The sequence below is a fragment of the Neolamprologus multifasciatus genome, chromosome 20, assembly GCF_963576455.1.
Source record: "Neolamprologus multifasciatus chromosome 20, fNeoMul1.2, whole genome shotgun sequence".
Classification (NCBI taxonomy): domain Eukaryota; kingdom Metazoa; phylum Chordata; class Actinopteri; order Cichliformes; family Cichlidae; genus Neolamprologus; species Neolamprologus multifasciatus.
In genome coordinates this window covers 34999715-35013368 of record NC_140458.1, presented here as the reverse complement: position 1 = coordinate 35013368, position 13654 = coordinate 34999715, and the positions used below count along the sequence as shown (strand labels likewise).

Below are 13654 nucleotides of genomic sequence, written 5' to 3'. Positions count from 1 at the left end.
TTTCGTAAGTCGGGGGGGGACATGAGGACATGTGCATTCATACATCTGCAAACTGCACACACCCACAGCGTTAAAGTAGGTGAAACTAATTTATTATCATCTCCCAGTGATGAGGCACACACACAGTTAAAACAAAGATTGAAGAGCGCATTAACAAACTGTTGAGCAGTTGATGTCTTCCTTTAAAAATAGCATCGACATAATGAATCACAACCTAAGGCTAAAAAAAACACGAGTTGCTACAGTGTGCAAAACTTGACTAGCTGGTTATTGTTGGTTTGTCAGTGTTGACTGATGGATACATGAGAAAGAGGGAGATCTGTGGTTGTCTGGAGACCTTGATCAGGCAAAATAACGTCAAAGTAAATGCTTTAGTATTGATCTGCTTCCAGCAAACTCAGTCCACAGCATGTGGTGCGATAGTCTGTAGGCTACGAGGGGAAGCAGGCATCCACGCCCGCTGTGGCCGGGAAAACCGATCTTGAGGATTAAAATGAGTTGCAGCTCTGAAATTCTTCTTGGTGATTCATTCTGATATGAAATCATGTGCAGTATGAGGATTATGTTATCGTGCTAGCTCAGTTTCCCTTAGAATGGTATGGAGGTTAGAGTCCAAGAAGTTACTTTACTGCAAGCGTAAAGAGCTCTAAGTCCATAATAATCTGTAGTTGGCTTTGAGGTAGATGAGCGTCTCCAGGTTCTTTGGTAAGACACAGCCTCTCTCCGGCAGCAGAAAGCGTCCAGCTGTAGTGAAAATGCTCTCCACCACAGTACCACAAACAGGTATGGTGAAAGCTCTCTTGGCCACCTGGGCAAGCAGAGGGAAGTCAATAGCTTTACGTCGCCAGTAATGCAACGCCTCCTCGTCTGTGGGTTCCTCGCGTAGGTAGATAGCCAATTCCTGTTCTAGGCTCTTGGCCTGTGTTGTGGGTCTCTGCTTGATGAAAGAGAACAACTTGCAGGGCCGAGAGAGCGAGGAGATCGGTGATGGAGCCGGGGCAGGAGGAGTGTGGGACTGTGGATGAAGGTCTGTGTTGAGATTTACGGGGCTGGAGGCTGTGGAGTGTTTGGATACCTCCTCTATGATAACTTGTCTGTGCCAGTCAGGGTTACTGCTCCAAGTAAGTTTGAACTGGGGGTCCAGGGTGGTGGCAGTGATGTAGAGGGGGTTCTCCAGGATAGGCGCAAGGAGACGCTCTACAGCCTGGCTGAGGCCCACGACCAGGGAGGGGCAGTGGGGGGTGGACGTCTCGGACAGATGCTTGCGGAGGCCGAGAACACAAGGCAGAGCGAGACTGATAGACACGTGTCTGTCCGTCTGCGCGTCTGCTTGTCTGTCTCCGTGCACCATATCCCAGGCCTCAGTGAAGGGCTCCAGAGTGTCCGTGAACTCCCTCAGCAGGGCTCTCTCTGTCCCACCCAGCCCCAGTTCCCCTGGACCGCTCATCTCCTCCAGGAAGTCCACAGAGTCCAGCAGCCGCCGCAGGACCTTTATCAAAGCAGACAAATACATTAATGCTATTATGCATTTATTTTGGTAGCCACACTTTCTTTGTGCACCTTCTACTTAACATACTGCTCATGTTAAATGTTTGAAGCTGATGCAATCTGTTTATTTGGTGACATTACTGATGACAAGAAGTTCAGTATAATATGTAACCCTAACTTTAACTCGCCTTAAGCTGAGCAGCCCAGTCTTGTGCTGCCTCTGGGAGATTCCCTTGTCCCCCCATCATCAACCCTGGACCATCGAACACTTGGCTGAGCTTCTCAGGTGGGACGGCAGAGGTAATGTAGTTGTAGAAGCAGGCTGCCTTTGCCAGCGTGGACGAGAGCTGTGGACAAGAGCGCAGCCCTTCCCTGACGCACTGTTCAAGAGAGCGAGAGAAACAGTCCACCCGAGAAACGCCCAAACCCTGCTCCCACGTGTATTCCCATTCTCCTTCTTCTCCAGCGTCGCCGTGGCCATTCCTGATCTCTTCTCGCTCCACGTTGTTACTACTGTCCACCTCTTCTTCATCATTTCCATCTTGGCCGTTGCCGAGAGGAGGTGAAAGCAGAAAACCGGGAAGGCAGCATGGCTTTCCGCTCGTTCTCGTCGGCAGGAGAGGGTCTGCCACAACACGAAATGCTCTGCCTGACACGCCATGAGAGTGACATACTTCATCAAATTCGGAAAGTATGCGATTCCCAGAGCTGCCACCAGTCAGTGGAAGGCACGCCAGGAGAGCTGAGCGCATTTGCCACTCAGATGTAAGAAAATGGCAGGTGACACCAAGGTACCTGTAGAGAAAGAGAGAGAGACGTGGAGTCTTCAGTGAAGGGATTCAAACCAAGTTTCCATTTTGTAGTTTCTGGCTTGTTTTACCTCCTTACCCTGAAGTGACTCCAGATAATCCTCTCCAGAGATCCAGGCTGAGGCTAAGGGCGTGTGCTGAGGCCAAGGCCTGACGGGTGGCCAGCTGGGCCTGGTAGGCGTAGGCTGGAAGAAGTTGGCTTTGGATGTAATGCTGAGGCTCAGGGGTGTAACGAGGCTCCAGGAGCTGAAGCAACTCTCTGAAGCCTTGATTTTCCACTATGGACACTGGCTGGAGATCACGCACGATCATCTTAGCTATAGCCTCAGAAATCAGAACCTGCAGTTTAAAAAGAAACACCACAAATTACACTTTTTAAAAATAGCTGATGATTTTACTCAATAAATCTGTTACATTTGCAACGTTGCACGCTCCAGCGCTAACGGGCTACAACACACCTGACGTGGATCATGTCTGTCAAATTTGGTCACCCCTCCTCCAGAGCCTCCTCCTACTCCTCCCTCAAGAGTTCCCATTCCTCCAACACCTCCACTTGCTACTCCTCCACCTCCTCCTCCCACTCCAGCACTAATAGGGAGTGTGTAGCGGGTATTCCCTCCATTGGCGTTGAAACTGTGCAGGGAAGCAGAGGAGTAGCCCTCTCTCTTCATATCCTTCCTTTTGACAAAGTCATCATACATCGCCTGGTGCTTACGCTGAAGGGAGAGAGACAGAGGAGCATGAGGTTGTTAGAGTTCATTTCTATACCTCTACACAGCATGCTGAGTACATTTCTGTGGGAGATGATAAGGTATAGGTAACCCCCTCCCCTACACTCTGTTTCCCCTTGCAGAGAAGCAACAGACTGTCTGTACAGTCAGGTTTTTACAGCTAATCCTCCAGAGCTGTCGTGCAGCCAGCTGCTTCTGCTGATCCTGACAAGAACAAGATGAGCCAGATGTTAACAGCCGCATGTACAATTTTATTCGGAAACCATTACCTTAAGGTGCGTTACGAAGTTGGACGTGACGCTCCGTTTCGCCTGGATCCTGGTGCCACAAGCCTTACAGTTGGACTCGATTTTCCCATTTTCCCCTTCGAACACAATGTTAAAGTAATCCAGGATAGAGACCTTGGAAACTGACGCCATTGGAGCAGACAGTTCCTCCGCTCCGGAGTGAAATCAACTTGCAATCAAGGGCAATCTGAGTCCGAGGTATCAATCTCACCTCGCCTCTGATCATGAGCGCAGGCCTGAGTGTTTACTTCTCAGTCCCTTATCACACATCACAAATGTTGCTCCCAGTTGCGCAGACAAAAGAGCAGGAGTTGCGTCGCTCGCACGTCCAAAATCGGCCACGATCAGGCTGCACAGTCTGCTGCGGATGTCTGGACACATCAATAATAACACTGAGGCCACATCCGTTGTTTCTGCGCTCCCATCCGTCGTTCGGACGCAAAGCGCTGCGTTTCACGGAGGCATATAGCGAGTATTATAATTGGACCAGGAAGTACACACAATAAACGGGACTTTCGGTTCCCATTTCGGTAGTTCCCGGTAATGTTCGGCTGTCCCCAGTGAAACTGCTGGCATCGGAGGGAGGTGGCGCTCGGTCAAATGTTTTCAATTATGCTCATGTCGGTGTGATAACAGCAGAGTTTCTCCGGATGTAGAGCATCATTCCCCCAAAATGTAAATTAGGTCTGCGTCTCTGGCTTCTTAATAATATAAATAGAAAACATATAAATATAAAAAACTCATTACTGACTTGCACATAGCATCGTGTCGTGTTTTACATATGAAACATGATGAGCGCATTTTAGTGACAACTAAATCACGGTGACTTTTACTTTCCATAATATTTAGTAAACACAACAAAACATCTTTCAGCTTTTCGTGTTTTTAAACGGGGCTTTGCGGAGACGTGGGACGTAAATGTGTGTTGTTGTTAGGCTATAAATACAAGACGTAATAGTCAACACAAAGAGGTTCAGACATTTTATTAGTATAATATATATATATATATATATATATACATATAAATATATATATATATATATATATATATATATATATTTATATATATATATATATATATATATATATATATAAATATATATATATATATATATATAAATATATATATATATATATATATATATATATATAAATATATATATATATATATATATATATATAAATATATATATATATATATAAATATATATATATATATATATATAAATATATATATATATATATAAATATATATATATATATATAAATATATATATATATATATATATATATACATATATATATATATACATATATATATATATATATACATATATATATATATATATATATACATATATATATATATATATATACATATAAATATATACATATATATATATATATATATACATATAAATATATATATATATATACATATAAATATATATATATATATACATATAAATATATATATATATATATATATATATATATATACACATATAAATATATATATATATATATATATATAGAGTATAATAATAAATAGTGCATGATTGAGGTATATTTTTAATTTAATGTGATTTCGTTTTCAAAAGCTGTTGGTTCATTTGTATATTTTATGTATATAATTACTCGATATATTTTTACATTTTAGTATTCAGCACTTTTGGGCTCCATAAGCAAAACGTCTGGAAAGGAAATGCAGAGATTATACTATTTCTAATCTATTTCACAAACAACATCTATGAAATATTTCCACAAGCTGTCAACCCTGAACTTTTTTAAATTAATGGATTGTGTTTGATAAAATAAAGAAGTTACACTTTTATTAATAAAGTAATTAGTTACAGCACACACACAAAAACAGGCAGCCTTATGTCAAAGCACTGCTTGCCATTTATTGAAAACATTTAAACAGGTTCTGCTAACATTTTATGATTTTACAACATGTGTAATAAGACCATTTTCACAAACACATCCATCTCAATTAAAAGGAAAAAAAAAAGAGATCAAATAAATAAATTACCAATGATTTCCACAGAAAGAGCTTGAACTGCTGGGATCTGCTCTTCCAGCTCCACCAGGAAGCTTCTTTTTAGTTAACGAGCCCCTGAAGCATCATCACTGACTGTCCTGGGCTGAAAGCTGTTTTTCAGCCTCCTCCTGCTTTGACTCAGCAGAAGTATTATGTCTGCTACCTTGTCCAGCTGAGTTGCTGAGCCTTTCCCCTGGAGTGTGCTTGTTTTGCAAGCTGTGTTTCAGCTCCTGTCTGGCGCTCAAAATTGCAGCCTGGAGTGCTGCGATCTCAGCAGACAGTTCTATTACTGTAACGACAGAAAACAACAATTAAATCGGTGAGTGGTGGAGCAGCTGAACAGTAGGACCTTTCTCCTATCTTCAAGAAATATCTTTGCCCATATCCAAATTTACTTATGCAACAGAAGCTGTAGCCATCGTGCTGTGAGTATGCACAGGACTCTGGAAACCTCTATTCATATCTAACAAGCTGCACAAAGTAAACCTTGATTCATATGCATATGAGTTAAGGTTTGCATATCTAGAGTCTTGCATTACATGGTAATAGACACAATAATAAAAAAGGCATTTTATGTGCTGCAGATTATATTGCACGTGTTCTCTTTATGTTTTTCAGTTTTCCTGTGTTTTATTTCTCTGTAGCATATTTTTTCCTAAAAGCTATACATGCATATCGTCAGTTTTGTAGATTTGTTTATTTTTTGTGTTTGTGGTTGCGATCTCTCTAGCTGCATTGTTTTGAGATGGCAATACTGGCACATATGAATCAAATTCAAAGACTGGTTCATCTGATATATGTCCAGAAGTCGTCACATGTTAAGCCTTGATCATACTCCACATTGTTCCTGTTATACTTCTGTGAAGTCAACCAGCTGGGACACATGTGTAGTATAAGATAATTTCTCTGCATTCGCACGGACACTCGTGCTCACCATCCGATCATGAAATTTCCATCTCAGATGACAGCAGACCCTAGCTTATTTGCAGACATTGAAAGTATAATCTCATCCATAGTTGAGGCAGAGTAGGTTTCACCTGAAACATAACACTAAGATGTCCTTGGGCATGTAACATACCTTGCTTGAAAGATGATTGTGCATGTTTTAGAGACTGTGGCACCAAAACTCCAAACCACTTCAGTGGGTCTTGCTGAGGATTCTGGTCACGTTTTCCAGCTGGAGCTTTCTCGCTACCAGTGCTCCCGCTTTCCTCTTTTTCTCCGATCTCTCTTTTTGGTCTGTTTCTTCTCCTGACACCTTGTAAATCAAATACTGTCATCAATAACAGAGTTAATAGTAGACATCAACGACACACATCTTTAATACTGCATCACCTTCTTCTTGAGGTCCTATATCCTCTATAGGTCTCTGATCTTTTCCAGACTCTTTACGACACGTTTGTGTACATCTTTCAGTGGTGAATTCCACCTCACCATTGTCCAGTGTCCTGTTACATACAAATATAAGTTTTAAAAGAGCCTTTTAAACAAATTAAAGTAATCAACACCCTTTTCGTTTTTCATAAAAATGACTGATTCCTCACCTAGTTTGAACACAGACTAGTGGCTCAATCTCACTTGCATACTGAAGTGCAGAGACTTGTTTGTTTCCCATCGTATATCGTGCCTTGCTCATAGAAAACCACCCCTGAGGGGAAAATGGTAATGTCAAATTATACAGGCAGAATGTAAAAAAAGAGCATTTTTATTACAAACCTTTTTTTGCGTAAATTTATTTTGAAAATCCTTATATGGCTTTTTATGGAATTTAAACACAGTCAACATAGCCCTAAAGTCTGTTAATATACCACACTAAGATATTTCCCATAATATAACACCTACAGCCCGAAATGCCATATATACATTTTAATTTATTTTCAATATTTTTACCTACACATTCTTAGGGAGCAAAAATTGAACCCAAATGTCTGATGTTGGCTATTTATCAACAAGGACACTACAGGTACCTGCTCTATGAGAGAGTTGAAAGTGGCTCGCTTCTCCTCCAGTAACTCCAGCTGCTCCATGAAACGAAGCAGCTTTTCGTCCAGTAACAAAGAAGATTCCTCTGATTCTGACACACCCATACTCACTCTCTGCGCCAATTTAAGTCTCCTTCGCAGGTAGTCTTTACCGCTATTTTGATGTACAACGTTTGAGTAAACCGAACAGAATCTGTTGAGTGCTTCCGTGTACCGTCATGTGACACGTAACCACGTGGTATACACCACGTGTTCATATATCAAACATACAGAAAATACTAATAGCAAACATATCGCTAATACACTTGTGAAGTGTGACTTTGAATCATTTATGAGTCTTGGAATCCTATGTACTGTTATGGAAATGGACTCGAAGAAACGCTGTACCAAAGCAATAATATTGAGATATTGTTAAGATTACCCTTCCCATAAATTTTTGTTGCTGTTTTACAGTCAGTGACTTTCTAAGTCACTAAGTAAATTGTCGAATCTCATTAAAGTATGAATACGAAACATTTTGTTCCAAATTTGACAAAACCATAAAACCAAAAAAAAAAAAAACGAAGTTCCCATACCGGGAGTCGAACCCGGGCCGCCTGGGTGAAAACCAGGAATCCTAACCGCTAGACCATATGGGAGCGATAACGGCCGAGACTACCTCTCTATAGATGAAGGATATATGTATGAACTGTGACTTGTTTGTACATATATTTTGCATTTAAGTGACATTAAATATTTACTACTGTTCCTCCTTTTAGTAGCTTTGACAGGTACCATCTGAAGAACTGATTAAAAAAACAGCTTAAAAAAACTTTAGCTAAGATGAAAACGACTCTAAGTATTAAAAAAGAAACTATTTATGCAGGACTCACATTAGGATATTAATTAATTAAACTATTTTTTAACGGAAAGCAGATCCGCACACGGTCACCACGTCACTTTAAACAACAGTGGTCTGCCGCGAGACGTCAAACCACTGTTCGATGACGCAGCTCACACAGTTACATATACGCTTCTGCTTCATTGTTGAGCATGTCTCCCAGTAGCGCGCCGTGATCGTATAGTGGTTAGTACTCTGCGTTGTGGCCGCAGCAACCCCGGTTCGAATCCGGGTCACGGCAGGGATAAATCCCTGGCACGGCTTGGGACGACTCTTTTTCTTACTATGCCGTAAATTTTGTTTCGTATACTTTAAAGTAAAAATGTAAGGTTTTTAGGGTAATTACAAGTCTTGTCCTTTAACCGATTTAGACCAAATGATCATCGGAAATCACATGGGTACACTCCACGTTAGGTTTGTATATTTAAGAGGGCTTTACTTCAGCTACATTTTGCTTCTCGTCATTTTCAGTCCATAAGAGTGAAATGTTAACTGTAAATATTTCCTTACTAAATCATTATCAGATGGAGCATCTTCCGATTGAAGGCCATTTTCTACCCTACCCTAAAATATTATATGACTTTCGCCTTGAAAAAGAGGGCTGATCCTTTTTCATTGGTAGATGTCATAGACAACGTCCATGTTCCGAGAGGAAGAGCCAATCAGTGAGCCAGTAGAGCTCATGTGCAATAGCTCTATGCTTAAAGATGTTTGATTGGCTGTTGTGATCCACAGGTAACGGCCCCCAGGCACGGAGTTCCTCGTTTGAGTTTATGTGCACGGGTATGTTAGATAGCAGTGAATCTTTGACCTGCTGTGTATTAAGTCAAATTACCTGTGGAGCTGAACACCCATTTGGTGGCATCTACGGTAAGGATAAAAGCGCACTGATGAACTTCTCACATAAAACGTTACACTTTTAACTCTGTGAATTAACTAGAACAGAATGTAATATAATGTAATACAGAGAATGTTTAACTCTTTAAGTCTGGTGCTGATTATGTTTCTGTATTCAAACAGATAATGGACTCCTCTAAAGCATCTCATCACCCTTACTGGCCTCGGGACCTTTCAATTCCCAATTATGTGGCCAACGATCGGTCGATGTCAGAGATTCTGGTGTTTCTGTTTTCTGTGTCTGGGCTGTTTATGCTGGTGACCTGGCTGATCACCGGCCAGGCCACCAGCAGGCTGGGCGCATGGAGGCGCCTGGCTGTGTGCTGGTTCGCTGTTTGTGGCTTCATCCACTGTGTAATCGAGGGCTGGTTCTCGCTATATTATGATATAATTCCAGGAGATCAACGCTTTCTGTCACAGCTGTGTGAGTACTAACGGAGAACATGTGTTTAGAAAAATGCACAACCTACCTGTTGTGTGTGTGTGTGTGTGTGTGTGTGTGTGTGTAGGTGTGTAGGTGTGTAAAATCTGGTCAATGTGTTTTATGTTTTCCTCTCACAGGGAAAGAGTACTGCAAGGGAGACAGTCGATATGCAATGTAAGTCCATTTCTGCTCTCAATTTTGTGCATAAAAATGATTTAAAAAAGTTGCGATTGATGTTTCTTTTCTCTCTAGTGCTGATAACTTTACTGTTTGTATGGAGACTGTGACTGCTTGGTTGTGGGGTCCATTCAGCTTTTGGGCTGTTTATGCCTTTTTAACCAATAAGCCCTACAGATTTCTCCTGCAGCTCATCATTTCAGTAGGTAAGACGGGACAGAAGCTATCATCATGTCAACCTCAGATGGAAATAAATTGTTGCTAAATTGTAGCTTTATTTTGTCTTCTCACGTAATCTGACTCAGGCCAGGCATATGGAGCGGTGCTCTACTTCTTCACAGAGCACAGAGATGGCTACGCCCACAGCGAGCTGGGACATCCAATCTACTTCTGGTTCTACTTTGTGTCTATGAATACCCTGTGGATCGTCATACCGCTGGCGCTCGTTTTGGATGCATGGAAACATCTGTCAGCAGCCCAGAGGCAAACGGACAGCACAAAGTCCCAGAAGAATAAGAAGAACTGAGTGTGTGCGTGTATGGGGGGGGGGGCAACATTACATTTCTGTCATTATGAGACTTTATCAATATGAATGTCAGCAAAGTAATAGTTCCTTGATTTTTCTCTTTTTTTTACTTGGCAACTTCTTTTCTGAGAAGAGCAAAATAAACCACATGTGACCACTTTCATTTTCTCTAATTTCTCTAATTTTTTATAATTTATATGATCAGACTGAACATTTCATTACGATGCAGATGAAGATAGATTTATCACCCCTCCCATTAAAACACAGCTTTTACACACACATTTTATTTTGGATTACATTATTACATAATTTTACTTAGCTATATTGTCATTTGCATCACATGTTTACATGAGGTGGAACGAAACACGGTCCCGGAGCGAAAAGAAACAGAATTTAAAAAGTGATAAATAAATAAAACATAAAAGAAAAACAGCAACAACCTTTGTACCAGTATGGATGTAGAAATGTAGCAGCAAGAGGGCATGATGACCAGCACTGATAAAGTGGCGGTGTCAGTAAGTGTCAGTAGTGATTAAGGTGCTACAATAACAGCTCTTGTCCATTATGCATTGGAAAGTCTCACAGCTTCTGAAATGAAACTGTTTCTCAGTCTGGTGGCATTTAACGCTCCTCAGCCTCCTGCCTGAGGGGACAAAGTGTGAGTGTGCTGGGTGAGTGGGGTCCTTCATGATACAGGTGTCCCTGTAGAGCTCAGTCCAAGAGTCAGTAATTTATCAACAAGTGTCTGTGGGATCATTGTGTTGAAAGCAGATGAGAAGTCCACGAAGGGCAAACGGATGTAAGAATTTTTCTGCTCTATGTGGGTGAGGGTGGTGTGAACCACAGAAGAAGAAGAGATTTCACATGAACCAAAAATTACCAGTATGAAAATTATTAGCCTGCTCTGATGCTAACAGTGAACTGTGTATCCTTTTTGCTGGAGTCATTTCTTGTAGCCATCCCAACCTTCATATTTGATCGATTTGCAGAAGAATTCAAATCAGGGCTTTGTGCAGGCCAGGTTCTTATCTTCAACTTGGACTTCTGGAAGTAGTTCTTCCAGGGGTAGACTGGGAGCAATTTATGTTGTGGGTCATTGCTGTGCTGGAAGACAAAGTGATATCCCAGTTTTCTGACTACTTGAGGTTTTCTTTTGAAATCTTCACATATCCTTCTTTCTTCATGATTCCTTTCAACTTGACGAAATTCCCGTTCCAGACCACTTAAGTCCATTAAAGCATCCCAGCACAATCACAGCAATACTCCCACCACCATGTTTCACTGTGGACATCATGTACTTTGGGTTGTAAGCCTCTCCCTTCTTCAAACAGAGCTCTGTGTCAAAGTGATTTGTCTCCTCTAATAAAAAGGATGTGCTTCCAATCTTTCTCCAGGTTGTCCTTAGTATTCTTCAGTCTCTTCAGCAGAAGTGAAGGTGGCAACCGCACAGTGGATTCCTGTTCAGGGCTCTATTAATTGTGTTCTTTGAGACTAAAATTCCCAGTTTGGCTAAGTCATTCACTAGTGTCTTGTCAGTTTTTCTGGGATCTTCAGAAACATCTCTCACTAGTTTTCTTTCCAGAGTCATTGAAATCTTCAGTTTCATGCCTCTCCCGGTCTTGTGTGTAGAACTCTTCCAGTTTCTTGATGATATTTCTCACTCCAGTGCTTATCAGAATCAGAATACTTTATTAATCCCCAAGGAAATTATGTGGCTTACAGTTGCTCCAAGACAGTAACAGTAACAGACTAGCCTTTTTAAACGATACAATATGTTACGGATTTTACAATTTTAAGAAATAGCACTAATATATACAAATCACTCAATTATAAATATCAAGAATTAACAGAGGTGATTATAAATAAATATCAAGAATATTGACAAGAATATTACAGAGTAGAAAAGCGCGTGTGCAGAAAGGGTGTAACTATTGCAGTGTTTACAGTGTATTAGCTGGAGGAGTTGTACAGGGAGATGGCCACGGGCAGGAATCATTTCCTGTGTGGTTCAGAGGCGCTTTTTGGTAATCTCAGTCTCTCAATGAACGTGCTCCTGTGACCAGCCAGCATGGACTGCGTGGGAGGCATCCAGCATTGTCTTTATCTTGGAGAGCATCCATCTGAGCTCCATCCAAACAAATTACTCTCCTTGCGGATCAGTTTATTTAGTCTGTTGGCGCCCGCGACCCTCAACCTGCTGCACTTGGAAACGCAGTGAACACTTTGTAAGCATCAACGATTGCTTTTCTCACATTTAAACCGATGCTTTCTCAAGTGGCAGCTCAAAACCTTGCTTAGGTTTTTATAACGTATGTAAACGGGAAGATAACTGTGATATCCTAGGACTAAGGAACCACGGAGACCATGTTTAACTCACAGTTACTTATTTATTAAGAGGGCCGGGGCATGCGCCCCACAGACTGAAAACTCTCCAACAACTGCTGCCCCCTGGTGGACAAATCCCTGCCACAACATAACAATAACCCTCAGTTTTAACTTGATTTTACATGCTTTGACGTTAACAAAGTTAAAGCATATCATTGCTCATCAGTGGTTTGTGTTATGGCTAGATGGGTAAAAAGGTTGATCCCAGTATTTTTTTCCCTGAAATAATTATCTTTCTTAATGTAATTAGTATGTTTAGAAATGCTATTATGGAGGTAAACACAGACGACACGAGCGCTCTCGATTCTAACTCCTGGTTTATTCCTCATCACAACAGAACTGACTACTTTTCGCTCCAAAACACAGCAACAGACTTTCTTTGCACTGGGTGTGAGTGGAGCCCTCTAGTGGTCCACAATGCTGTCCTTAAAAAAATCACTCGCGAACATTTTGACAAAAACTTTAAATTTCTAATTTTTCACATGGAATTGACTGAATTATTTCTTTGTCACGTGGCCAACATTATAGACTTTAGTGGATTAAACCATTTCCAGCTCATAATGAACATTTGGGGCTTATGCATGTTTGAACCATTTGTTTGAACCAAACTGACTTCACATGTTACTGCAGCGATTTACTTATTTAAAGACATTCGCCCTTGAACTCGGAAGATAATTAAAACCAAGCTGAAATAAGTCCACGTTTTACTTAACGAGAATGCATAATGTAGGTTTAAGTATATTCACGTGGGTGAAACGGAACCATACAACTGAGGGGCTAAATCACGTCACGTAGTAAACTCGACGAGTTAAGACAGGTTAAGCTCTTCTCAAACTAATCACATATCATCAATGAAAACATTTTTTTTGCCTTGTAGCCAATTTACAAGTTTGTAGCCCCTGATAACCCAACAGTATCGTGTGCCGAAATAGCTCAGTTGGGAGAGCGTTAGACTGAAGATCTAAAGGTCCCTGGTTCGATCCCGGGTTTCGGCATTTTGATGCAACCGTGTATTTGGGTGTGTCGG

At 41.1% G+C, this 13654-nt stretch overlaps 3 protein-coding genes and 3 non-coding genes across 6 annotated transcripts; 3 read left to right on the top strand and 3 right to left on the bottom strand.

Annotated features, from left to right (window-relative positions):
- Positions 1–70: 70 nt before the first annotated feature.
- Positions 71–4261, bottom strand: LOC146495456 (zinc finger BED domain-containing protein 4). The gene is made up of 5 exons (XM_085147063.1): positions 3298–4261; positions 2756–3013; positions 2377–2636; positions 1677–2283; positions 71–1489 (listed from the first exon to the last, which is right to left on the bottom strand). Exons 1-5 carry the CDS (start codon positions 3445–3447, stop codon positions 647–649), a joined length of 2118 nt encoding a protein of 705 aa, XP_085003189.1. The 5' UTR covers positions 3448–4261; the 3' UTR covers positions 71–646.
- A 933-nt stretch (positions 4262–5194) lies between these two features.
- On the bottom strand, positions 5195–7581 carry vma22 (vacuolar ATPase assembly factor VMA22). The gene is made up of 5 exons (XM_085147282.1): positions 7324–7581; positions 6901–7004; positions 6692–6804; positions 6435–6614; positions 5195–5645 (listed from the first exon to the last, which is right to left on the bottom strand). Exons 1-5 carry the CDS (start codon positions 7441–7443, stop codon positions 5443–5445), a joined length of 720 nt encoding a protein of 239 aa, XP_085003408.1. The 5' UTR covers positions 7444–7581; the 3' UTR covers positions 5195–5442.
- Positions 7582–7904: 323 nt separating this feature from the next.
- Positions 7905–7976, bottom strand: trnae-uuc (transfer RNA glutamic acid (anticodon UUC)). Its single transcript has one exon. It is a non-coding gene; the product is annotated as a tRNA-Glu (tRNA).
- A 411-nt stretch (positions 7977–8387) lies between these two features.
- trnah-gug (transfer RNA histidin (anticodon GUG)) lies at positions 8388–8459 on the top strand. Its single transcript has one exon. It is a non-coding gene; the product is annotated as a tRNA-His (tRNA).
- Positions 8460–8945: 486 nt separating this feature from the next.
- ebp (EBP cholestenol delta-isomerase) lies at positions 8946–10405 on the top strand. The gene is made up of 5 exons (XM_085147284.1): positions 8946–9088; positions 9239–9539; positions 9677–9713; positions 9792–9922; positions 10022–10405. Exons 2-5 carry the CDS (start codon positions 9242–9244, stop codon positions 10240–10242), a joined length of 687 nt encoding a protein of 228 aa, XP_085003410.1. The 5' UTR covers positions 8946–9088; positions 9239–9241; the 3' UTR covers positions 10243–10405.
- Positions 10406–13549: 3144 nt separating this feature from the next.
- trnaf-gaa (transfer RNA phenylalanine (anticodon GAA)) lies at positions 13550–13622 on the top strand. The gene has a single exon. It is a non-coding gene; the product is annotated as a tRNA-Phe (tRNA).
- Positions 13623–13654: the final 32 nt, after the last annotated feature.